Source organism: Pleurodeles waltl, chromosome 11, assembly GCF_031143425.1.
Source record: "Pleurodeles waltl isolate 20211129_DDA chromosome 11, aPleWal1.hap1.20221129, whole genome shotgun sequence".
Taxonomy (NCBI): domain Eukaryota; kingdom Metazoa; phylum Chordata; class Amphibia; order Caudata; family Salamandridae; genus Pleurodeles; species Pleurodeles waltl.
In genome coordinates, this window is record NC_090450.1 from 144,970,255 (window position 1) to 144,996,674 (window position 26,420).

A 26,420-nucleotide genomic window follows, 5' to 3' on the forward strand; every position below is an offset into this window, starting at 1 on the left:
AACCACTGCCAATTGAGCAACCGCAGGATGTGGTGTATATGTAGCCAATAAAGGCCAGGTAGGACCATCATTACTCAGTGGACCTAACCTTACTTGTGCTATTGTGTGTGGGAGGGCGCCATCAAGCCAATTATGGTGTTCTTGATAAGATAGAGGTATTTCTAAATAAGCGTAAGCTCTGTATTGTCCAGGGGCATTCGCAACTGAGTATTCGTGAAAAGTATTTGTTCCCCCATCCACTGCTGGAAAAGCGACCCAAGAATAAAAAAGTTCCGTTCTATAGGCTGCATGGGCGTCCACCACAAAAGTGACTGGACCCCCCTGGACTGGCAGTCCATGTGTCAATAGATGTCCCGTGAGCGGATGTCGCATATTAATTGCTATGTTCACTACATTAGGATTCGCCATTTTATAAAAAACGTCTGTAGGTCAGAGAAGGCACACCAATATCGGGGTTTTTTCCTTTCAAAGTTCAAGCATGAACAACCGACCACTAAGCAATAGGAAGCACCTATGCCGTGGCGGCGGAAACCCTCAGCCCCACGGACGTCTCCGTATACGGAACCGAGGAGTCAAAATATATATGAGACCAAGAGAGTCAGTCGGACCTAATCATTAGAGCCAGACCAAACGTTGGCGGCGCCATGTCGCGTGGGCTCTCATTATTCTAAATGAGACTACTGGATTTCTAGGTAGCAGGATCGATAACGGTGTGGGGGACTGAGTCTGACCCACGTGTAAAGAACTCTGTCACCCTAAATCCGGTTTTTGCTCCGGCTAACTAGCAGTGCCTCATTTCTCCCATGTGGAAGGAATGATTTGGCAGCCGAGCGCATGACATCTTTGGAACTTCTCAGGGAAGTCGTGGTTACTCAGATCCAAACCAACTCTCTTATTTCCAATATGATCTCATATACAAATGACAAAGACAGTATAAGTTTTATATAATGTTTTAATAAAACGACTGTATTTTAGATATTAAGGCGTGAGCCGCAATAACCAGAACGATACAACACAGTAGGATTGTGATAGTTACCAGGAGAGTAAAACATAAAAACAAAGCTATCATATTGTCAAACCGTTTCTACTCTCCCTCTGCTTGTTCTATCTAGAGCACAGCATGTTAAGCTTCTAGCTTGCCTATTAGAATCAATATGGGGATATCAGCCCTCATACCTGAGCAAAGACCTGTGATCTTGGTTCAGCATCTGCAACGAGGCAGTCAGCGTCAAGTTGTGGTTCCCTGGTCGGAATCTCCCTCTTGCGTGTATTGGGACAAGGAAGTGATTTTATAACTATCATGTCATCGTGATCACAAAATGTTCCTACGCAGGAATGCCAAGTCTAAACTCTTACCACGTCTATCGGCAATGTACCAGACTGTATCCTTGACTGAAGCACAGAGTAAATATGTTATGGAGAACTCCAGTGCTGAAGTAGGCAAAACAGTGTGATATGAATAAAAAAACAACACCGTAGAACTGGCTATTTGAAAAATAACAGTACGAAGCCTAATAAAAAGCATGTAGAGCAGAGTGCACAGAGGCTCTAAGCTGTCAGCAAATGAATAAAACATATTCAGGGCAAAATGCACAAAGGCCTAAAGCCTGAAGCTAAAGCGCAAAGAATACGTAAAACTAACCACACTACAATACTCTACTGCAATCAACCCTGTTCCTGTCTACGGCACTTTCCTCCATTCTACGCCACTCCACCCTAAGCCAGTCCATGCTTCTGTACTCCATTCTATGCCACTACATGTTATGCTACTCAACTCTACGACATTCTACTCCAAACTAGTCTACAACACTTTACTCTACTCCATGACACCCTACTCCACTTTACAACACTCCACTCCACACACTGAACTCCAAGCTACGCCACTCCACGCTACTTTACTCCACTTCATGCTACTCGACTCTACCACAGTCTACCACATGCTACTCATTGCTAAGACACTTCACTCCACTCTATGACACTCTGCTCCACTCTGCTCAAGAACAATCTACGATACTGCACTCTACTCCACTCTATGCCACTCTACTCAACAACACTCTACTATACGGCCACTACACAATACTTTACGCCATTCGTCTCCACTCTATGACACTTTGCACCACTCTGTGTTATCCTACACCAGTCCACTCTACCACACCGTACTCAACTCTATGCCACTCTACACCACACCAGTCCACAAGACTTTATTTCACTCCTTGTCACTTTACTCCACTCTACGCCACTCCACTCTATGCCACTCCACTCTATGACACTATCCTCCACACAGCACCACTCTACTCCACTCTGTGTCCCTCCTCTCTACTCTACTCTACGACACTCCATTCTATGCTACTCCACTCTATTCCACTCTATTCCAGTCCAGTCTACAACACTACTCCACACTATGCCACTTCTCTCTATTACTCTCCACGCCACTGTACTCCACTCTATGTCAGTCTACTCCACTCTAGGTCACTCCACTCTATGCTACTCCACTCTAATAAGTCCACTCCACTCTACTGCACTCCATTCTATAATGCTCCACTTCAAGACACCCTACACCTCTCCACTCTGCGCCACTAAACTCTACGGTACTCAATTACACTAGATTCTACTCCACTCTACGTCATTCCACTCTAAGCTACTACACTCTACTCCACTCTACTCTATGAAACCCTAGACTACTCTAATCTACAACACTCTACTCCACTCTACTTCACTCTACTTCACTCTACTCCATTCTACTCTACTCCACTCATAGCCAATCAAATTTACGCCACTCCACCCTGCAACACTCTACTCAGTGACACTCCACACCACTATTCGACACTCCACACCACTCTATGCCACTCTACTCCACTCTCCTCTACATACATGCCAACATTTTTGAATAGATAAGTGGGAGATTTTGAAAATCACATTGGGAGAATACATTTTTCCCATTGTTGAATAGTGAAGGAGAGTCAAATTTCAGGTAGGAGAGAGCTAAAATAAAGCCACTTTCGGGGTTCAAAAATCATGAGTCTCCCTCCTGAATCATGTCTATTGCCATGTATGCCTCTATGCCCCTACATACCAATAGACCTAATTCAGGTGGGAGACTGATGATTTTTTTCAGCCAAAAATGACCTTCTTTCAGCTGTCATCTATCTGAAGTTGCCTCTCCTCCATCAGGAGTAAGTGGGAGAAATACATTCTCCAGATTATGTTTTTTAAACCTCCTACTTTCATCTTCTAAAATGTATGTATGCCATTCTCCTCTATGCTACCATTGTACCTGGTAGATATTTAGCGTGGCCTGATAGCGAGCCCGCTCCTCAAGCTTGGCTCAGCAAGAGTAGTGTTCTGGTTAACAATTGTTTGTTTTCGCTTCTCTGTAAATGCTTGCCATTTCTCGTGCCTTATAAACTAGTTGTGTCTTAAATGTGTACGGTTCATGCTGGTATTGCCTGAATGTTGGTTGAGTCTGTTCCAGCTGGCTGGCCGAGGCGTAAGGTGCGCTGGTTGTGGGCTCTATGTACTTTTGCACTAAATAATAATAAATCTCCTTACAAAATACTTACTGGTGCAAATCGGGAGCTTTATTAAACCTTGCACCATGTGGCAACAAGTGACTTAGTCCAATTGGTATTTTTTGTTGGACGGAGCCCACAACAGCCACAGGATGGCCATACTGGATTTGGCTTCTGAAGCAATATACGGCCCAGCTGGATCCCTGCTGGACCTACAACAGAGGTCCAAGCTTCCCTCAGGCTGCTCTCAGAGCCACTCTCCGAATTCTCTGAAGTGTAGTGTTTCAACATATCAACGCTCCTGAGCGTAGGTCTGTGACAACAGAAGCTCGCTCAAGCGTCATCTGCACGATGATTGCCTAGTTCCGTGAGCAATAACTGCAGGTTATCATGCAGCAGAGTGGCAGCCATCTTACTTCTCCAACGTCCAGAGCCTGCTTACATGTTAGCCTGTCAGAGTGTTTACATTACATTATTTATTCAGCCTGCACGGTGGGTGATAGACACACCTATCTTCCGCATCTTTACCCGCAACGCTGCCTGCATATTCGGTACCAGGCGCACCTTCTCAGCATTTATACTGAGTAAGAGGTACTGTTATAAATTACTACTTGTGGGTAGCAGCAAATTTTTGCAACAGGTGCTAAGTTACTGTTTTGGCTGGAACGTTTCTGGATGTACTGCTACTTGGCTGTCAGTGCTATAATAAAGCATTTATTTGTTTTGTCGCATGTCCTCGCCTATTCTAATTTCACAGATTAGGCTTCCACATCTGTCAATTTAATCCCTGTTGTTGGAATGCAAGTGTTATTTTGCTGTCACTTAATACAATGGATTCAGGCCCATATTTATACTTTTTGACGCAAAACTGCGCCAACGCAGTTTTGCGTCAAAAAAATTAGCGCCGGCTAACGCCATTCTGAAGCGCCATGCGGGCGCCGTATTTATTGAATGACGTTAGCCGGCGTTATCCGCCGGCGCTGTCTGGTGTGCGTTAAAAAAAACGACATACACCAGGCAGCGCCGGCGTAGGGGGAAAATGGCGTATGGGCGTCCAGAAATGGTGCAAGTCAGGCTGAGGCAAAAAAATCGCCTCAACCCGATTTGCGCCATTTTTTTACGACGCCCATCCCCCATTGAAATGACTCCTGTCTTAGCAAAGACAGGAGTCATGCCCCCTTGCCCAATGGCCATGCCCAGGGGACTTCTGTCCCCTGGGCATGGTCATTGGGCATAGTGGCATGTAGGGGGGCACAAATCAGGCCCCCCTCTGCCACAAATTTTTTTTTTAAAAAATACCTACCTGAACTTACTTTAATGTCCCTGGGGTGGGTCCCTCCAGCCTTGGGTGTCCTCCTGGGGTGGGCAAGGGTGGCAGGGGGTGTCCCTGGGGGCAGGGGAGGGCACCTCTGGGCTCATTCTGAGCCCACAGGTCCCTTAACGCCTGCCCTGACCCAGGCGCTAAAATCCGGCACAAATGCGGGTTTTTTAGACCTGCCCACTCCCGGGCGTCATTTTTGCCCGGCAGTATAAATCTGACGCAATAGCATCGGAGTCATTTTTTAAGACGGGAACGCCTACCTTGCATATCATTAACGCAAGGAAGGTGTTCACGCAAAAAAATGACGCTAACTCCATGAACTTTGGCGCTAGACGCGTGTAACGGCAAAGTATAAATATGGAGTTCGTTTTGCGTCTAATTTGCGTCGAAAAAAATGACGCAAATTCGGCGCAAACGGAGTATAAATATGCCCCTCAATGTCTGCTACAAATGTGCCGCAAATTGCTCCCTTTCTTCAGCTTCAAGGGAAACAAGCAGTTAAGTGGAGCCTGTGGTTAAGATAATTTGAGAATTATCTAGTTGCTGTTGGGGTCAATGAGTTTGAACGAAAGCATAAAGCTGCTGTACTCTTCAGTCACCCAGGCAATGAGGACCCACAGATTTTTGATTATTTACCCAAAGCTGTGGCACCAGTAAGTGTATCTGGAGAATGAGAAGAAGTTTTCTGAAGCCATTATTTGGCTCAAGCGTAAGGTTGAAGAAGAACCTAGAATGTTACTAAAGAGGTTCAATTTCTTTGAAAAGAAGCAATTTCCTGCTAAATCAATTGAGAGTTTATATCTGTCTTAAGGTTGCTGGGCAGCAACCTGCCATTTTGGGGCATACCTTGACACTTACCTCTGGGATCAATTCGTCTACAGCTGTTTTTCTAAGAAGATCCAAGAAAGACTTCCAGTCTGCAAGGATCGTGCTTTGATTGAAGTCCTTGACTTGGGAAAGAGTATTGAATCTCTGTTCTACCTACCCACATTATGGCTCAGGAGAGCTCCATTCCATCTTCTACGACTGTGAATGCACTGAGAACGTTGCAGCATGTAGATGCTATTTATGTGAAAGGCAAGAATGTTGAAACTGCTTCTCGTAATGCTAACCAGTTTTGTTTCAGTGTGGTTCCAGGTCGCATTTAAGTAATTTTAATCACTGTCCCACTGTGGGTAAGTGCTGTACCAAATGTAAAAAACTAGGGCCTTTTTACAGTGTATGAAAGATGGGTAAGATTACAATGAGAATGAACAGCATTGAGGTCAGACAATGAAAGTATGTTGGATTTTTCAAATACGATATTCAATCTTGAAGTGAACTCTGTGGGATCTGACAGAGATATTTAACTTATTTTCCAGGTAACATTAGGTTGTGCACGCACAATTTGCATGATGTGTGACTGAAACTTCTGGAATCTGAGAGGAGCCACCAATTTCCTCCTACCCAGCGTTCCCCCAAGTCTCCCGATAAAAATGTTACCTCACTTGTGTGGGAAGGCCTAGTGCCTGCGACAGGAAATGCCCCAAAACACAAAGTGGACACATCACATTTTCCAAAAGAAATCAGAGCTTTTTTTTTACAACGTGCCTAGCTGGAGATTTTGGCCTGTAGCAAAGCCACCATCTAGGGAAACCTACCAAACCTGTGCATTTTTTAAAACTAGACACCTAGGGGAATCCAAGATGGGGTGACTTGTGAGGCTCTCACCAGGTTCTGTTACCCAGAATCCTTTGCAAATCTCAAAAGTTGGCAAAAAACACACTTTTTTCTCACATTTCGGTGACAGAAACTTCTGGAATCTGAGAGGAGCCACAAATTTCCTCCTAACCAGTCTTCCCCCACGTCTCTCGATACAAATGGTACCTCACTTGGGTGGGTAGGCCTAGTGCCCGCGACAGGAAATGCCCCAAAACACAAAGTGGACACATCACATTTTCTAAAAGAAATCAGAGCTGTTTTTTACGAAGTGCCTAGCTGTGGATTTTGGCCTGTAGCTCAGCCGCCACCTATGGAAAACCTACCAAACCTGTGCATTTTTTAAAACTAGACACCTAGGGGAATCCAGGGTCAGGATGGGGTGGCTTGTGGGGCACTCACCAGGTTCTATTACCCAGAATCCTTTGCAAACCTCAAAAGTTGGCAAAAAACCCACCTTTTTCTCACATTTTGGTGACAGAAACTTGTGGAATCTGAGAGGAGCCACAAATTTCCTCCTACCCAGCGTTCCCCCAAGTCTCCCGATAAAAATGGTACCTCACTTGTGTAGGTAGGCCTAGTGCCTGCGACAGGAATGGATCACACATGGGTCAATGGTAGTCCTTGCATGAGGGCTACTGTTAACCCTGGAGTGATCCATTCCTGACGCAGGCACTAGGCGTAGGCACACAAGCGGGGTTGTGTTTTCATCAGGACAAGTGGAGAAACACTCTGTGGTAGGAATTTTGAGGATCCCTGCACATATGTAGTTTTTGTGATAAAAAAGGAAGGAAAAATAGTGGTTTTAATCAACATTTCACTTTTGCAGGGTATTCTGGGTAAGAAAAACTTTGTGAAATCCAAACAAGCCACACTTACATGGACTGCCTTGGGTGTCTAGTTTTCAGAAATGTCTGCGTTTGGTAGGTTTCCCTATATGGCTGCTGAGCCCAGGACCAAATACTTAGGTGACTGTCTTCAAAAACTAGGCTGTATTGTGGTAGGTCATTTTAATGTCTCCAAAATCCGTTTTGGGTACTTCCCTTTGTGGTCACTTGCCAACTCACTAAAGTGAGGCAGTTTTTCGCTGGAGACTTAGTGGAACGCCTAGTGGTAGAAAATTTGTGGCTCCCTGCAGATCCTTGGACTTCTGCTCATTGGAATGAAAGGCAAATGTGTTTTTTTAGCACATTTTGTGATTTCAAGGGGATTCTGGGTGAAGGAAAACTGGTGAGAGCCACGCATGTCCTGCACCCTTGGACTCCCCTGGTACTAGTTTGTTAAAGTTAACCCACCACTCACACTGGTTGGTTTTAGCACCTCCAGAAATTATGGTTTCAAAGCATGAATACTTATCAAAGTATCTTAATATTGAAACCAAGCCTACTGAAGGTGGCACCAATCTGTTTATGATCCATTCACACGCCATTCACGCACAACAAACAACCCTTTCATACCGCCGGCCACGGGCCTAATCCAACCAATCACTGCACTCACATTAACTTACCGCTGCCAGACAAGGGCCCATCACATTCACACGCCACAGAACAGAATAAGTTTGACTACAATTTACCACCTGTCAAGTAATTGCCTCCTTCTTCCTTAACATTACCAAATGCATGCGTAACGAACCTTTACTAAAGACTCCTGTGACAGCTACCTGAGGCTCAGGAAGACATGTTTTTCATGCGCCCTTAAAGAACTCACTGTGCTAAATCCAACTCCTTCCAGTTTGTGGATGCAAGTTGGGGGTGTCCGAGTATGCCGTACAAATCGATTCCTCGAACAGAGTGAGCATATCTACCTTTGAAATTAAGGGAGACATGCCGGGGATTTCTCATGATGTTTCCTAAAGAGAAGGTCATAGGCTATGAAAAAAGGTAGTGTTTGGCATATAGGGGAGTCCATGAGAACGTAGCATATGTCCCAGCCAACATTATGTGCAGTGATGTGACTGTAATGGACTTATACAGCAAACTGAACATCTAAGTTCTGATGGAGGATGAACATGAAAAGCAGGTCAAAAACTGACCTATACAAGTCATTCTCCTTCAGTGCTGGGAGGGCACCAATGGGTTTGAATCCATGGGTATAGATGATGTACATCTGTACTACCTTTACTATCTGCCTTCTACCTGTGCAATATCCCTGTGAAGGCACACCTACCATAAGCTTTCCTTACCCATTCATGTCTCTGTTCTCATCAGATTCCTGACTAATCCTGTATAATTGCCAAGTGAACCTATACTGGTTTGTGGATGCAAGTTGAGGGTTTCCAAATATGCTGTACAAAGTGATTCCTTGAACTGAGAGAGCATATCTACTGTTGAAAGTAAGGTAAACATGCTGGTGAAGAAAGGGTACTCCGTGACAATGTGGCATATGTTCTGTCCACTAGTATATGCAGTAGGGGGAATATAATGCATGTTAATTGAACAGAACACCTACCACATTCTGACGGTGGATTTAGCTCTCAAGCAGTTCAAAAGGAAGTCCATGATGAAGTAGATGAAGTAAAATTCTGAGGCTCCTTGCCTAACGAAGCAGTGGCCCATGAATGTTCGGTATCCATGCACTGCCACTGAAAGGATTACCCAACGGCAGCTCAACCTCAGTCGATTTCCCAGAACTTTAGTATGATACAAAGTAAAGCAAGTAGGGATGCAGAGGCCTGGTTGTGATGGACACTGGGGTCAGTAATACCGACTCTCCTGCCGCTTTCCATGCTTCGAGCACCCTCTACAGCGATGACATGGATGATCCTTTTTGGGTGTGTTAGGAATGTGATCAGCAAAGTGTTGCTCCTGCAGCCTTGCCATATCCTCCAGAACATATGAGGTGGAGGCAGCTGATGCTTCTGTAACAGCAATGAGGCTTTCAATTACAGACAACTGGAGGTCAAGGAAAGTCATGAGTCTTCCTGTGGTTGTCTGACAGTAAACAACATACGCATTATATGTTGCCATCTGAATCAGGTGGGTAAACAGCTTCTTGTACCAAGTGCGAGTTTTATGACACGCATTGTATGGTTGAAGAACCTTGTCGTTCTTGTCCACTCAACCCATGTACTTATTGTAATCAAGTATACAGATGGGCTTGTGGACTTCGGCCATCTGACCCTAAACTGTGATGGGGGAAGTGCTCTCATCATGAATTGTAGTGAGAATGTATACATCATGCCTATCCAAGAACTTGACTGCGAACAGTTCGTTAGAACGCAATGCAGTACTCTCTGATTTCTGGAGCTTCTTGCAAACAGGCTCCTGCGGGAATCCTTTGCGGTTACAACAAACTGTACCACAGGCCACAGTGCCAGCTTTGTAGAGCTCACTGAACAGCTCTACTCCTGTATAGAAATTGTCCACATAAAGGTTATAACCTTTGTGAAGAATTGGCTGGACAAGTTCCCATGCAATCTTACCTGTGACCCCTAACGCGGGAGGGCAACCTACAGGGTTTAGGGTAGAATCCTTCCATGTATACACTCTCAAGCTGTACACATAGCCAGGAGAGGTCTCACACAGCATGTACAGCTTTATGCCTTAGCGAGCTCTTTTGCTCGCAATGTACTGTCTGAAAAGCAGCCGTCCTTTGTACAGGATCAAGGACTCATCGACTTCTATATTCTTTCCAGGAGTACAGATCTCTGGAAACCTGGCAGACAAATGTTCCATGACAGGCCGAATTTTGAACAACCTGTCATGGTCTGGATGGTCCTGGGGCAATGCAGCAGAATTGTCATTGAAATGCAGCATACACTGCAGTAGCAAAAAACGATCTCTGCTCATGTATGGTGCGAAGATGGAAGTTACCCAAACCAACCGAGTCGTCCAGTAGGACTGCAAGGTGGGTTTCCGCACTAACCCCATTTTGAGCGTAAGGCCCAAAAATATCTTCAACTCTGCCAGCAAAGTGGGAGTCCACTGGCGTGCCCTAGAACAGGGCCCTAGAGTGCCTCCACGCTCCCTCAGAAATTGGTCTGCACACAAATTTGTTTGCTGCACAATTTCCTGAAGGAAGTCAACATCCAAATATAGATGGATGTAGTCGACAGGCAAAAAGTTAGCAGTATCGACTTCACATCCAGCGTTACCAGTAAAAGGTGGAATTTGGGGCTGAACTAAACAGGGGGGCTGCCAAGAGAGCACTCTCCGTGTTTGCGGCTGCAGGCACCTGCTCTCTGGGTTCGGCTAACCCAATGTTGTCCTGCTGCACAGAATGTGCTTGCGAAGGGACAGCACGGCTGTCGTCATTATCCCCTTAAGACTCACTGGAAGAGGTGTCGTGGGATGGGACTCCACCGACTGAAAAATCACTCCCAGATTCTACCCATTGTCCTCTCCCTCAGATGCTGTCTCTGAATCTGCTGTCTCAGTCTCTGAGACTACATCAGAACTGTCCTCCATAACCCGAGTTACGGCTTGATCAGCAGTCATCCAACGAGATGCCATCTCTGCTACTGTCACGGTTTTCACTGGGCTTACCGTCGAAGTTGATGAGAGTTGGGGAACGACCCCGATTCCGGCAGGTTGTGCTCTGGCTGAGGTTTGCGACCCCTTCCGGTAGCCACGGTGCTGTTTGACAATAGCAAGCCACTACAGTCTGTGCCCTCCAGAAGGAGTCCCAGAGGAAAAACCCCAAAAGGGTAAAAAACCTCCAACAGGAACTCCCTGAAACAGAAGGAGGACACAAGGACGTTAGAACTGAAGATCCGAGAGTGCAGGAAAACTGGAGACGAAGACAGGTCAGGAATAACTGGATCCACAAGAGGAAACCAGCCGGAGCGTGACTACCACCAAAGGAGTGTTGCAACGCAATAAGCAAGAAGCTGAATTGCCCTTAGAGGTCTGCGTCGCGGCAGCCCGTGCTCGCAGCCGCGGCGCGACAACTACTGGCTAAACTGTCCCTCTAAATTACTAGCCTATGTAGAAGGCGGATAGTCACAAAATTGCTCATGGGTATGTTTGATGTGTCCAATAGGAAATGTCGTCACATTACCTTCGCTTCTTCTCCAATTCGGCAGATTCTCTGAAAACACTGAAAAAACCCAAAAAATAATGTATTACTTCACCTTACCACATACCCATAATCACAGCCTGTAGAGCTGGTGGCACCGAGTGCAACAGTCATTTTTGGTGCTCTGCCTCCCATTACCTCCTCTTCTAATTCCTTCTGTGTTACCCAGCAAAAGTGCCGGTCATATCTCCATAGTCCCCCTCGCATAACATTTGTTTTAAAGCGCAGGTAACGCTTGCCTTTACTAATCAGCTAAATACACATAAATGTATATCCTTTGCAGCAGGACAATAAACCATCTGCGCTACTTTATGGCAACTGCCATTAGACAAAAGACAAAGATATATATCACTTTTATATATGTGTGGTTAGATAGCACTTTTATATGTGTGTGGTTTCCCTGGGGGGCCAATTGTGGCTCCCGGAAAACAACACATAAAAGAAAGAAAAAAAATATGCGATGCCCGCACTTTACGGGTTAAAGCGGGAAGGTGTTGTAACTGGTAGATGTTTGGCATTGTCTGATAGTGAGCGCACTCCTCGCGCTTGTCTCATTAGTAGTATTCTGATTAAGAATTGTTTTCACTTCTTTGTAATTGCGTGCCATTTCTCGTGCCTTATAAACTTGTTATGACTTAAGTGTGTATGGTTCAATTTGGCGTTGCCTGAGTGCTGGTTGGGTTAGTTCATGCTGGCTGGCCGAGGCAGTAGCAGTTATGTTTCTTTGCCACACTACTGCCTGTGTGTGGTATCCTCGTGAGGGTATTCGAGGAACGAGGAGAATGTGTCGAGAGAATGTGGAGTGACGTATGTGTGTGGAACGTGGGGGAAAAAGGCGTTGGGACGAACGAGGATTGATGCGGAAGAGTTGTGGTTGGCGAAGGGCTTTGCATAGAGCGCATAGCTTGACTAATAAACACCTTTAACCCTCATCAACGCGTCCTTGGTGTCTACGTCTACTCGCCACCCTCTGGATTTAACATTGGCGACAAGTGACGTGCGGGCGGTGGAGGCGGCACCGTAGGACTTCAATCAGCTGAGCGGGCACCGTTGGACTTAAGTTTGCTGAGCCCTAATAACACGATCAGGCCACAATGATTTTTTACCGTTTACAGAAGGCGCGAATGAAGAAACTTCAAGGTATGATCAAAGGTATTGAAAGTAACTGGCATTGATCGCGCACGCGCTCCTTCGTGAAAATCAAAGGAACACTTGCGCGCTTGGCAACAGTTGCCACGCGTCCTTCTCTTTGGTGTTTCCGCACGTGCTTGGCAACAGTTGCCGTGCGTCCTTCTCTTGGGTGTTTCCTGGCAACGGCACGTGTCCTTCTCTCGAGTGTGTCCTGGCAACAGAGACATTCAGTAACACGGCTTCAGCGCATGGCGAATGCGCGTTTGGCAACTGTTACCACGTTTTTCCCTTGGGTGTTTCCCTGGCTATGGTGACGCCATGAAACACGTTTAAAGGCCCAGAAATATTCTTCTTTTCTCATTGCGTGTGCACAAAGGAAAGTTTAACAGTGTTGGTCTGCCATCATGAGAAAAAGACTGTTGCATTTAAGAAGTTGTAAATGAGAATTAAGCTCTTCAAGGATCGTACACTTCTTCCCAGTTTATTAACACATTTGGTTATTCACAAGGCAGTAGTACAGTTTACTGCGGCAACATGCAGAATGTACCATCTGCACCGTTCTTTCTCTCTTCTCCTGGTGATCCTCCCATTCCATGGCAAAAATGGAAGAAGGTTTCCAACAACTATGCTAGGGTGTGTGGATCTTCGTTGAGCGCGGAGAGGAAGACATCTTTATTAATGCACTGTTTGGGAACTGAGGGACAGGAAATCTTTGAAAATCTCCCAGATCTTTCGGATACTGACTGCATCAGCCTCAATAAATTTTATATTTGCTTGAAGAAATTAGACTTGCATTACTTGCCAAAAGTAAGCACGGTCCTCGAGCGGTATCAGTTTGGGAAGAGGATGCAACGACAAGGAGAAACGACTGAACCATATATCACAGAACTTAGAAGACTTGCTTCTACTTGTGCGTTTGCTAACTCCTACGAGGAACGGTTGAGGGACCAATTCATGCTTGGCTGTTCTCTTGAGAAGGTAAAAGAGTGCATATGGCAAAAGGACAACCCATCCCTGGATGAAATCTTGGTTATAGCCAAAACCTGTGAGCACTCAAGAAAATGTGTGGAAGTTCTTCGCAAAGACACTACCTTATCTGACACAACGAAGGAAGAAGGAGCCACCGTGAAATCTATACAATGTACCCATGGTGACAATAGATATGGCGCAGATTCTGTAAAGCCAAAGAAAACATTTTCTGGGAAATGTATTAGGTGTGGGGGCATGGGCCACATGGCCAATAACAAAGAGTGTCCTGCTTGGAGAATGGTCTGTTAAAGCTGTGGTAAGCCCGGACATCTTGCTAAATGATGCAGGGTAAAGAATAACAAAGGGAAGAGAAGGGAGGTATGGTGTGAAAGTGATACAAGTGATCCTGACGTTGTGAATGTTGTGCAGGTTCTACAAACAAAAGTAGGTCTTTCTGATGGTCCTGTGGAGTTCATTTTAGTCAATGGTAAACCGACCAAAATTCTCTTTGATTCCGGGGCAAAGATAACTTTAATACCAAAAACATTCTATGACCGGTATTTAAAGGGATCGGTTAACTTATTCAAACCAGATGTGAGACCTAAAGGTTATGGAGGGGAACCAACCAAATTGCTGGGGTACTTTTGGGGAAGTATAGAATTTAAGGGACGTCTCATACCAGCAAAGGTGTACATTTCCATAAAAGAAGATTCCTTAATCAGTTGGTTTCACCAGCGTGATTTACGAATTCTACTAGATCCTAATGGAAACCTGCCTGTTAGGCTTAAAGACAACCCGGTAGTTCAATCTGTCCCTGAGAATGTGAGTGAATGGATGAACGTGTTTCCAGGTGTGTTCAGTGAGAAATTAGGCTGTCTCAAGAATTATGTACATCAGATTAGACTTAAGCCTGGAGCACTACCCAGGTCAGCGAAAGTGAGGAATGTTCCCTTGTTGGTCAGGCACAAAATGAAAGCTGAAATTGATAAACTTGTCATGAACTGAATTATTCTAGAAGTTGAGGCCTCTGAATGGGTGGCGCCAGTAGTCATGGCAAAGAAAGCTAATGAGGAGACTAGGCTCTGTGTGGATCTCAGAGATTTAAACAAATCAGTCATAATAGATCACTATCCACTCCCAAATATAACGGAGTTTTTGTGTTCTCTTGGTGGGGCAAGCATTTCTCAACTCTAGATTTGACTTCCGCCTACCACCAGATAAAGCTGCATAGTTCCTCCCAGGATTTGACCACCTTCATAACGCCATTTGGCACCTTTAAATTCCTTAGGATGCCGTTTGGATTAATTTCAGCTGCGGTGGTATTCCAGAGGGCCATGGAAAGGATTTTAAAAGGTGTGATAGGAGTGAAAGTGTACCAGGACGATCTCTTAGTCACGGGGACCAGCTTACTAGAACACAACAAGAGACTAAGGCTGGTCTTAGAAAGATTAAGTATCAATGGTCTAACACTAAAAGCTGAGAAATGTAGGATCAACTTTCCCAGTATAGAGTATTTGGGTCATGAAGTTTCAGGGAAAGGGATTCGTCCCAAGGCTAGTTTAGTTGGCACAATCAAAAATCTGCCTAATCCACATAGTAAAGAAGAACTCGTAAAGTTTCTCAGGATGGCTGAGTTCTACAATACGTTTGTTCCACGTTTTGCGGAAAGGACATATTGTATGAGACAGTTATTAAAGAAAGGGGTGGAATTCAAGTGGGATCAGGCATGCGAGAAGGAGTATCAGGATATCAAGGTAGGTCTGGACGAGGCAGCAGATTTAGGACGTTTTGATGCACGCGATGAAATAATACTGATGACAGACGCTAGCTCTAAAGGGCTGGGAGCGGTCCTTTCTCAAAAGAAACACGGTCAAACTAGGACAATACTTTTCGCATCAAGGTGTTTAAAAGGGGCAGAATTTAACTACTCTGTAGTCGAAAAAGAAGCTCTAAGTGTATTCTGGGCTGTGAGAAAGTTGAGAAAGATTTTGTGGGGACACAAATTTCAGATAATAACTGATCCCAAACCTCTTGTAGAGATATTTACGAAGAAGGGTATTGACATGATCTCACATAGGATCGGGAAGTGGGTAGTGGCCCTACAAGAATTTGAGTATGTAATTTCTTAAATGCCTGGGACATTAAATGTTCAAGCTGATTGTCTCTCAAGACTTTGTGTAGACACAGGAAAAGATGAGGAGGCTATTGAAGGTGGTTGTTTTGCAGACATGGCGACTGATGAAGAAATAAGGGTCTGTGTTGTTACTGGAGGGTTGATCTCGGAGTCAGTGTGGGAGGAAGAATTGTCAAAAGACGCCAGTTTGCAGGAAGTAATAAACAAGGAAAAAGGTGGCTGGGATGTGAGAGAGGATCTAGTTGAAGAATTGTTGGGTATTTGGCAAGTCAGGAATGAATTGTCAGTGGAGGATGGGCTGCTGATGATGGGCAGCAAGTTAATACCCCCAGCAACTTTGAGAAAGAATCTGGTTGATCAAGCCCACGCAAGTCACATGGCCATCTCTAAAACGAAGGAGAGACTAAGGAACGCCTACTGGTGGCCAGCCATAGATATGATGGTGGAGAGAGGTGAGGAATTGCCATATGTGTGCACGTTCTGATAAAGTGTTAAAACATTTAACTCAACCTATGGTCATAAGAGAGGAGGCTGCTGGTCCCTGGATTGATATAGCTTTGGACATTTTACGCCCAATCAGACGAAAGTCCGTTGAACGATACATTTTGGTCTGCATTGATATGTACTCGCGTTGGCCTGAAATTAAATTTGTGAACTCAGTTGCGTCGAAAGACATAATTAATTTTCTGGATGTCTTGTTTGAGAGAGAGGGTTTCCCATCTACACTACTGACAGATAATGGGGTGCAGTTTATCTCTGAATCAACTGAGTCTTTTTTAAAGGAAAGGAACATTAGACATAAAAGAACTTCTCGCTATCATCCAGAATCTAATGGAGTTGTTGAACGCTTCATAAAAGTACTAAAAGAGTGCATGCAGTTGGCACATGTTAATGAGGTTGAGTGGGAAGGTGAAGTGAGGAAGAAAGTTTCTGAGTATCGCTTAACACCCCATTCCACCACAGGGGTGACTCCTTTCCAATTGTTCAAGGGGAGGGCACCATGCAGTGAGATTGAACCCTGGTGGGTAATTGAGAGACGGAAAGAGATTGATGATCGGGTTATGACATTAATGGTTGGAGAGAGAGAGAGGAAAACAAAAAAGAAAAGGAAAGTAAGATATGATGTACGAAAGGTTGTACAAAAAACTGTGCTGCGTGAAGGGGATTATGTCAAAATTAGATCTCCAAGAAAGGAAGGAAAACCATCCAAATTCAAGGAACCTTTTAAGGTCATAAAGCTGTTCAAGAATGCTGTGAAAACAGACGATCACCGGATTTGGAACCTGAATAGGATTGCCAGGTGTTTTGAACCTCGTGTGGTTGCACAAGACTCTCATATCACCTCGCCGAATATTGTTGCTCAAGACACTTGCACCATTCCATGTGTTTCTAAGTTGCGAGATCCAGCGGAGACTCGAGAAAAAAGAAATATAATGAGACCGTTCTGGCTTAGAGGCTATGTAAAGTGATTTATGCAAAATGTTGGGCTTGGGTCTATGGTGGGCAATTTTTTGTAACTATGCAAAATCATGCTCTTTCAAAATTGTGTGTTTAGGTCTATGTAGGGCAATAAGTTGTAGAGTTATGTTTCAGCTTAAAGTTTGTTATGAGGGAGGTGGTGTGGTATCCTCGTGAGGGTATTCGAGGAACGAGGAGAATGTGGTGAGAGAATGTGGAGTGACGTATGTGTGTGGAACGTGGGGGAAAAAGGCGTTGGGACGAACGAGGATTGATGCGGAAGAGTTGTGATTGGCGAAGGGCTTTGCATAGAGCGCATAGCTTGACTAATGAACACTTTTAACCCTCATCAACGCGTCCTTGGTGTCTACGTCTACTCACCACCCTCCGGATTTAACACTGTGCCACCAGTTTGGTGCCTCACCTTGCCGTGCTGTAAGACTCGTCGGATGCTCTAAGCTCTATGTGTGTGATTCATGACATATATGTTCTTGTTGATTTATATATTAAGAATATTAATTTAATTTTAGCAGCCTGAGCCTGCAAGTAGAACTGCTCATCTTGGGCTGATGCCACGGTGAATTAGGCTCAGCCAACTCACGGTAATGATTAGCAGCTAAGTCGACCCTTCAGCGCCATGGCTGCTGACTGTTGCGTGGCCTGTATTTCCTTGCATCAGCAACCTAAGTTATTCTTGTGGTGGCACCTTCTCTGTTGCTGTGTTTTCCGGCAAGTGGCACCACCCCAGTGTCACTGACCGTGAACTTTCAGCAGCCGGGCTTTAAGCAGTCTGAATGCCAGAGAATCATTCCGAATGGGCGCAAGCATGACCTCAACACAGTTTTTTTGGGGGGGATTTCCGGCACCAGAATAATTTGCAAATTTCTTCTGATGCAGATTTTAACTGTATGGGAATTCCTGACTAATAACACAACATAATTTTTAAGAAAGCCTAAACTCAGCAAGACCATGCTACTGAACTGAACTCAGATAGCAGCGGGTGGCATCGGACCGCAGGATTGTTGGCCGCTCAGCTGTAATTAATGATTTTTAAACTAGTATATTAGTGTTCCCCTAGCCTTTGTTGCCTGATTTTGCTCATGAGAAAGTGTCACTCAAATTCATTGAAATGTCACTCATAATAACACTGAAATTATGAAAATGTCAGACATGGCAATCTGCAACCTTGGCAGCTCAACAGCAAGTTTCCTCTGCATCACTCTACTCTATTACACCCTTTGTCACACCACTAACTTTCAGCCTGCTGACAGCAGTCAGGCTGGTGGTGTACAACATGGCTAAACACACAGGCAAAGCCAATTGCTCTTGCATTTTTTTACCTACTGGCTTTGCCAGTGCTTGTTTTTTTTTAACGTAAACTTTAAGTGTTCCCGCTCGAAGATGGCGGCTACACTTTTAAACAGAGAGGGGGCGGGGGAGCTCAGCTAAAGAGGTTGCGTTGACGGCCATCTTAGAAATGTAACTTTAACAAAAATTATCGGCAAATCACAATAAAACTATTTATTAATAAAGAATACAATGAGAAGAGTGAAAACTTCCCTTTAAATGCTATCACTTTCTAATAATATTTTAATAGAATTTGCAAACATACACCTATGAAAATATATGAAGGAAACTTTTTGGGGGAAAAAATCGACTTACTGAAGAATGATTTGTTTCATTTTTAAAATAATTTGCATGCTACAGTTGTAGTCCTGTTCACAAAATGACTAAATAAAAAGCTGGCAGAGGAAAAAATACAGTCCTCTCTTCACCTCAACGGCTTTTTTTCATTTCAGTGTTTTCAATTCGACGAGGGACAAGGCAGTGGGATGTTAGCTTGTCTCTACATGCGTAATCGTGTCACGTGGTTTTGTTTATCGACCAGCGCCAGAATGGCCAAGGCAGACGGCAATGCTGCTAGTGCTATCGCGAAGGTGTCCGAGTGGGCGGATGAACATTTGCGTCTAATTCGGGTAACTTGAACACTCTGTAGGCAGAGAGACAGCTAGTAGACAGTCCCGTGTTCACTCGCCTAAAGTCCCACTCCACTTGTTGGTAGTGGAGCACAAGTGGAAGAGAAGGTCTCCTAGTGCTTTTAAAGGCGTCTAGTGCTGGCAGGAAGGCAGGTAACTTTGGTCTGGCGTCACCGGGATACCCGCAACTTCAGTTACAGCTATCCCCTGTTCAGCCAGGGTTATGGGGCTCATTTTCTTTGCTTGCATTGCGTCAATGACTCCTTATCAACGTCACTGCTTTGTGTGTCTCATTTTTCCCTAAAACACTAGCATTTGTGTTCTTTATGGACTCTTTGCACTTTGAAATCTCCGTGGGGAGCGATCAGCTTTCCATGTTTATTAGGCAGGCTGTGCAGGGTAGATTCCCCCCCTTCCATTTAAAAAGGCAACGTTTCAAAGCTTAAATTCCTGACATCTTTTTGTTGGTGATTGGTAGTATTGCAGTCACAGACGCAATGGTGGCTAAATTAAATAAAACCAGGTAAGATACACCGCAGTACAGTTGTGGACATATGTGAGCGATCATGCCATTATTGCCTTCTGTCCCCATCCCCACTGCTTCCTGATTGCTGGAACAGCATCATAGGGAGACAAGGCACAAAATAAAACCCGATTGCCAGTTTAGAAGAAAGAAGTCCGTAGTTTTCACCTCTGGGCTGGACGTGAAAAGATCCATTTGCCACAGGCCCCTCAAGCGCAAGAGTTATTGGAAAATCTGCTCATCCAGCCTCCATCTCAGGAATCCACTAGATCAATGGTTTCCTACGTTTTGACTACTGAGAACCCACACTGAATCATTACTGAAGCCAGGGACCCCAAAGCAATTTGTAGGATTTAAGTTTAAAAAATTAATTTAATTCACAAAAAATACACGAACAAGTACACATATAACAAATACTCAAATTACTAAAGATATGATTATTTTATATTGAAAAAATAAGCAAAAATCGAAACATTTTAATGGGAAGGTTGGCACTGCACCTCAGTGACTAACTTTTCAATGTTTGTTTTCATTTAGGAAAATTAAATACTCGGGTCAGATTCTACATTTATGAAGTGATCTGTTTTTATTTTTTAGGCAAATAAGAGCGGAGAAAACTTTTTCATATAAATCACAAGGGCCTCTCTCCTCTCCATAACTTCTCTGTCACATGTAATTAATTTGTTTTATAGCACCTCTCAGACCAGTTTGGGAGCACTTAACAGCGACTACAAGGTGTAGGATTCACCTGTCATCCACACTGGTAGGCATTTTCTAAGAGTACGTGGTCTGGAGAAGCAAACAATCCTGACTTGGAACAGTGATTAGACTGGACTTTTAATAATAGAATGTATTTCTACGCAAGCAAACCTTTTTAGCAGCATAAGGGAAATGAAACACTGGGAAGAACACCATAACTTTCTAGTTTGTGCTAATCAGTTTGCCTGCAGCTCTGTGCTGGCAGTTTATAGCCCACTGTGCTAGATTAAGGTTGTAACTTATGAACTGCTCAGTAACAAAAGAATCTGTAGCAAAAGCAGTAACCCACTGTGATATGCACATAAAATACTCTTCTTTGCATGGCACATGTTCTTTGTAGCAGTCATATTAACCATTTGTGCTACCTTAGACAAGTCAAAACTGCCACTAGACAAAATGCCCATCTCTCTCCAGCAGGTACATTAATCACCAGAGTTATGTTGTTGCTTTTATTTTTGCACTAACATGGCTTTGCAGTGCTTTTAAAACTGCTGCACAAAGGAAATAATAAATATAAAAACACACACTTTTCTGTCAGAACCCCCAGCTTGAGAAGGGCCTTCCTGCCGTCCCAGGCCTGCAGACCCCTGGGAATGTGTCACAGACCTCAGGTTGGGAACCGATGTACCAGATGTCAGGACATCCAGTCTACAAAAGCATTGGATTTATCGTCTAGGTAGTATGCTGCCACTGACACATTGAGTTCTAGGCCTTATTGTGAGAATCTTGTACTTGGTATGGCCTAGCCTGTTGATATAATGGCCGTCTGAAATATGGTTCAACTTCAGTATAACATAGCATTCTGTTTTGTCCTTTATGCAGCACTTCAGCACAAATGATCCTGCTAGCAGTTTGTGAAGCTGCCTTTTGTGGTTAAACTAAGTGCCCCCCTGGAAAGAGAGATTTCATATGCCCCACCTGCCTGTCTTGTTGACGGCGCACTGGATAGTCACATTTGACAATCTCCTAAAAGCTGTTCTGTTGTTCCGTGCCTCCATGTTTGAAGCCACCATTGAAGTTTGTCTGGTTTGTTATGACGGATCAATCATGTCCGATACTATAAGTCCTCTAGAGGCTAGAAATGTTTAGTCCCTCTCGTGCACAGTAGTTGAGAGGGATGAATACTGACTGAATAGAAGATGACTGGAGACCCATCAGTCTTGCAAACAGTCACAGTTGAGTGACTGGCACAGCTCCCACTTGACAGACTGAAGCTTTCTGTTGGTAAATCCAGAGTCGCTAACCATGGCGATGCTCTTATTAACATGCAAAGAGAATCTTGATTTAATTAAAGACAACAGAGGCTAATGTTATGCAATAACCTTTTATTGCTACCCCAACATGCAGCCCTTTAAAGAACAGTAAAACATTATAAAGCATTAGAATGTTTAATACATATAAGCATCCAGAGCACACAGTAGTCCTCTTATTTTAGGCTGCAATGAAACAGGATACATCTTCTTCTGACAAACTTTATGATGAATTGTCTGGAATTACAAAAACTCCGAATTAATCTATGAACATTTAATGCATTAAAAAAAAAAACATCCTGATGGATTCCAGTAACCAAACATTTTAATCCTATTATTATATTCCTTAACCCTTACACGTCATTTTCACTTTTTTTTTTTTTTTTTTTACTTCCTTCCTCCATCTACTCCTTACAGGGTGAGATAATATTAGGTTCCATTGTATTTAATGAAATTAAGATTCTCTTTCCATTACAATACCGGAGGCTACCATTTTGCATGTTTAAAGCCATCCAGCGTCACACAGCTTACATGCTCCAAAGGTCTTAAGCAGAACTTTGCAAAAGTATTTGCATTGAACCAGTCTGCTGCTTTCAGAATCTCAGGTAATGAGCCACCTGAGCAGAAACCCTTACTAGCCATGAGGCCTTTGGAAGAATGGGCACCAAACCTGGAAAGAACCCCACCTGCTTCACGCATACCTCACCGTCCCCATTTAGCTAACATAGCTGTAAATACTGATTTAAAGGGTCTAATATAAGACCACAACAAATGTTCTTCACCATGTGCTCTAAACTCCAAAATCTTGTTCTCATAGGCTCTCGTACAATTCACCACACGTAGCTTTTCACATTCATGAAAAAGGGGTAGAAAATTGAATCAGACATCGTTTTTGTTCTTTTCCAAATGTCAGTGTGTACCCCTTCAGGAGAATAAAATCTGTTTGAGATTTGGAACGCTTAAACATTAGAAACCCTTCTGAATGAAATCAAGCAAAGCAAAGTGGCTAGCTTCAGGGAACTCTTTTTAAGAGAAAAGTAGTTATTACTTGGCCAAGAAGTAAATAACTTGAAAATTGAACTAACGTCTCAAAGAGACTCATAGCGAGTCTTAGGAGGTCTCTCTAGTCTGACACACCTTTTCACTCTTCTTGTTAGAGGGTCACACCCAATTGCAAAATTATTGATTATGGTAAAACTAGCAGAAATAGCTGACTTATAACAGTTACTAGTCATATATGAGAGTCCTCAGTTGTACAAAACCACTAAGTAATTGGCTGCCTCAGGTACAAGAGCTTCCAGGAGATCCAATCCCCTTTCCAGGTACCAACTACACTACTTCTTCCAAACACCCTTTAACCTCTTCCTAGTTCTCCGGGTCCAAGATTCATCCAATAGACCTTTAGCTTCACCTGAAAGGCCTGAATATCTGCTCGTACTCATGAAATGTTCCAAACAAGAAGATTAATTTTCGTTTCTAGTACCAAAGGATGCTCTTCTCCCTCTGAATCCCTCAGAAGACCCAAAAACATCTTGACCAACAAGGGTATAGCCACTGCGAGCTAAATCACCCCTGGAAACCAAACTTGTGACTTCCAAAATGGGATCACCAAAATAATGCTGTAACCTTCCAACCTTAATTTCATCAGTACTCTCTGAATCATGGAGAAAGGAGAAAAAGGGATAACCTTCCTTCCTTTCTCAATCCTGCAGAAAGGTGTCCACTGCCATCACCTCCGGAACCCGCCTCCAACTGAAGTACCTGGGAACCTGTAAGTCAGCCCTCTCAAACAAGTATACTTGAACCGGACCCCAAACTCCCTGGATCTGAAAACTCCTGGTTTCAGTTTACTATCTCTGAAATTCCTGAGGTATCTGGAATTCTAACCTGCTCTTACGTTCTGAAGACCTGGAATAAATTCTGCTCTCAACACAATCTTGTGATTCCAACAAAAATACCAAATTCATTTCGTCAGGTCCTCAGGGCTTTCGACCTCAAACCGCCCAAGCGGTTGGTATAGGAAACTGCTGTAAAATCGTCTAAACGATTCAGCGTAACAGTGTTCGCCAACAACTCCTCTAAACTCAGGGCATTCAGCCCTGCCAACATTTCTAAGCAATTTAAATGAAGTAACTGTTCCTCCTTGGACCATCTTCCACCTGTTTCTAAATGTTCAAACATACTTCCCAACCTAATTTGCAGGCATCCGATTCCAAGACCGGGTCAGGAACATTCCCAAAGATTCTTCAGCCGCCTCTCCAGATCGTCCCAAGCATCTGTTGATAGGGGAAGAGAGTTCCCATAACACAAGCCTTTCATCAGGCCCCTAGCTTTCAGCCCCGCAAGACCTCTGTAATGTAAGGGACCTAGAGAAATGGCCTGCATGGACAATGACAAAAGCCCCAAAACTTGTGCAAGATCCCTTAAGAAGATCACCTCCTTTGACAAAACTGCCCTTACCACCTTTTTTAAAATCTTTGTCACCTTCTTCTGTGGGAGAAACAATTAGGACTATAGAGTATCTACCTGACAACCCAAGAATTCTAGATTCTTAGTGGGGACCATGACAAACTTTTCTGCATTCACTATGAAATCCAAACTCTGCAAAAGTTTGATCGTCCCTGTCAAGTGTTCTAGAAGTTCTTGCCTATCATGGAACAAGAGCAAAATATTGTTCAAGGAAATTATTAACTGGACACTCCTCTCTCTGAGAAAGGCTACCGCTGGAAGCAACACCTTGGTGAAATGCCACAGAGCTGAGGACAGGGAGGCAGAGGAACTGGCAGAGATCACCCCTCCAACTTCAGTTTAGAAATCTCTCACTGTCCCCATCCATGGGTATCGTCAAGTATGCATCCTTCAGATCTAACTTCACTAACCAATTGTTTGTTTGCAAAATGTCTCTTAAACGATGGAACCCTTCCATTTTGAAGTACCTGTAGACCAGAAATTTGTTCAAATCCCTTAAATGTACACCCACCTTTGTCCTTGTTCTTTACTAGAAAAACTGTACTCTAAAAGCCTCCTGATCTTCCTGGGTCTGGAACATGAATCAAAGCCCCTTTCTCTAGCATTTAGGTCACCTGTGTGTCTATCAGAGTCATCTTCTCTGTATCTAAGGCCAATTCCTTTGGCTGCCTGACCTGTAGTAATGTCTCCCAGAACTCTATTCTGAAACCAGTGACGGTTTCTAAAACCCAAGTATCTACTGTAATTTTCTCTCAATTGTGGATGAAGAACCTCAAACTTCCCCCAACCTTTAACCAGCATAATGGTTTGCCTGAAATGGTCTGCCATGTGGGGACAGACCTCTGTGCTGCCCAGCAAGTCGGTCCCTCATATAACAAGGCCATAACAACTGTGTCTCCCCAATTGCTCTTCTTTTGTACTGAGGCTGCTACCTGCCCTCTTTCTACTTCTCCAGTTACTAGAAACTCCCAAGAGCAGTTGAGTCAGCACTGGCAGAACACAGTCCACAGAGCTCAAAAGAGCCAATGTTCCCCAGCTCCCATCTTGGTTGTAGCCCTATCGTTGCTGTTTCTAAGCATCCTCACAATAAGAGGTGGAACTACGGCCAATTTCAGTTTATTGACATTAAAAGAATCAAAGTCTGAGTTGCTCCTGCTGGAGTTAGATTTCTGCGACTTCCAAGAGGTTAAAAGTAAGTGCTGTAATTTTGCGAAGTGGAGTAGCTTAAGGCCAGTGACATGCTGACTTTGTCCTCACATGTGCTGCCCTACCTGCACACACTTGTGTAAGCTCAGTGTCACATTCCACAGGATTTTCGGTATGCAAGCCCGCCAACCTGGAGGTCAATACATTACATGGCAAGGTTACATGATTTTGTCAAGACTATCTAACCTTGCAATCCAGATCAATCAGGAGTGATGGTATTTTCCTCACTTTATCAATCCCAGAACCAACCTTACACTGTTACAGTGTAGGTTAGCCTTTAGACCCAGGGAAAAAGGCTTGGGACAAGAATCAGAAACCCAGACAGTGGATACCGGCACACTGCCTAGTTGCACATCTGGGCTACATCAAAAGTGAAGAGTTGTTTGTAGCAAATAAATCTCAATGTTTCTTCTGAGTTGTACTGTAATTAAAGTGAATGTAATAATTGTGGTCAGCACTGAGTGCCTGATTACAACTTTGGAGGAGGGTGTTAATCCGTCCCAAATGTGACGGATATACCACCGCCGTATTACGAGTCCATTATATCCTATGGAACTCGTAATACGATGGGCAGGATATCCGTCACATTTGGGACGGATTAACACCCTCCTCCAAAGTTGTAATCACGCCCTGAGTTTTTATATGCTGTTTGTTAAAGAAAGCTATCATCAATGTGATGTGATAACTTTGTGCGACACTGTTAACAGATTTTGTTTTTTTAAAACTTTATCAGTTTTTTTAACAACATATAAGAAGCCACTAAAAACAATCAGAAAAAAGGTGCTCTGCATCATGCACTAATCAAAATAAGCCACGAATCGAATGTAATGAGAGGCGGAAAGCAATAAAAGACAAAAAAAGGGAAGAAAGAGCATGGGGAAGCATATTATTTTCAGAAATCAGTTCTAGAAGTTATATCATGTCAGTAAAAGTAATACATCATGAGGGGAATATGCAGTATGAGTCCATTGGGAATCATTCAAAGCAAAGACAAAGATAAA

General features: G+C 43.8%; 1 protein-coding gene across 5 annotated transcripts in view; it reads left to right on the top strand.

Moving 5' to 3' along the window:
- Window positions 1–19,083: 19,083 nt before the first annotated feature.
- The window catches only part of C11H3orf33 (chromosome 11 C3orf33 homolog), a 132,771-nt gene continuing 125,434 nt past the window's right edge, over window positions 19,084–26,420 (top strand). For 4 of the 5 annotated variants that reach the window (XR_011199371.1, XM_069213307.1, XM_069213305.1 and 1 more), the window contains exon 1: window positions 19,084–19,212. Coding sequence is in view for 4 of the 5 variants with exons in the window: in XM_069213307.1 (XP_069069408.1) it covers window positions 19,087–19,212 (126 nt within the window). In the remaining variant the exon portion in view is untranslated. The remainder of the gene's footprint in view (window positions 19,213–26,420) is intronic. The other variant, XM_069213304.1, reaches the window with a different exon arrangement.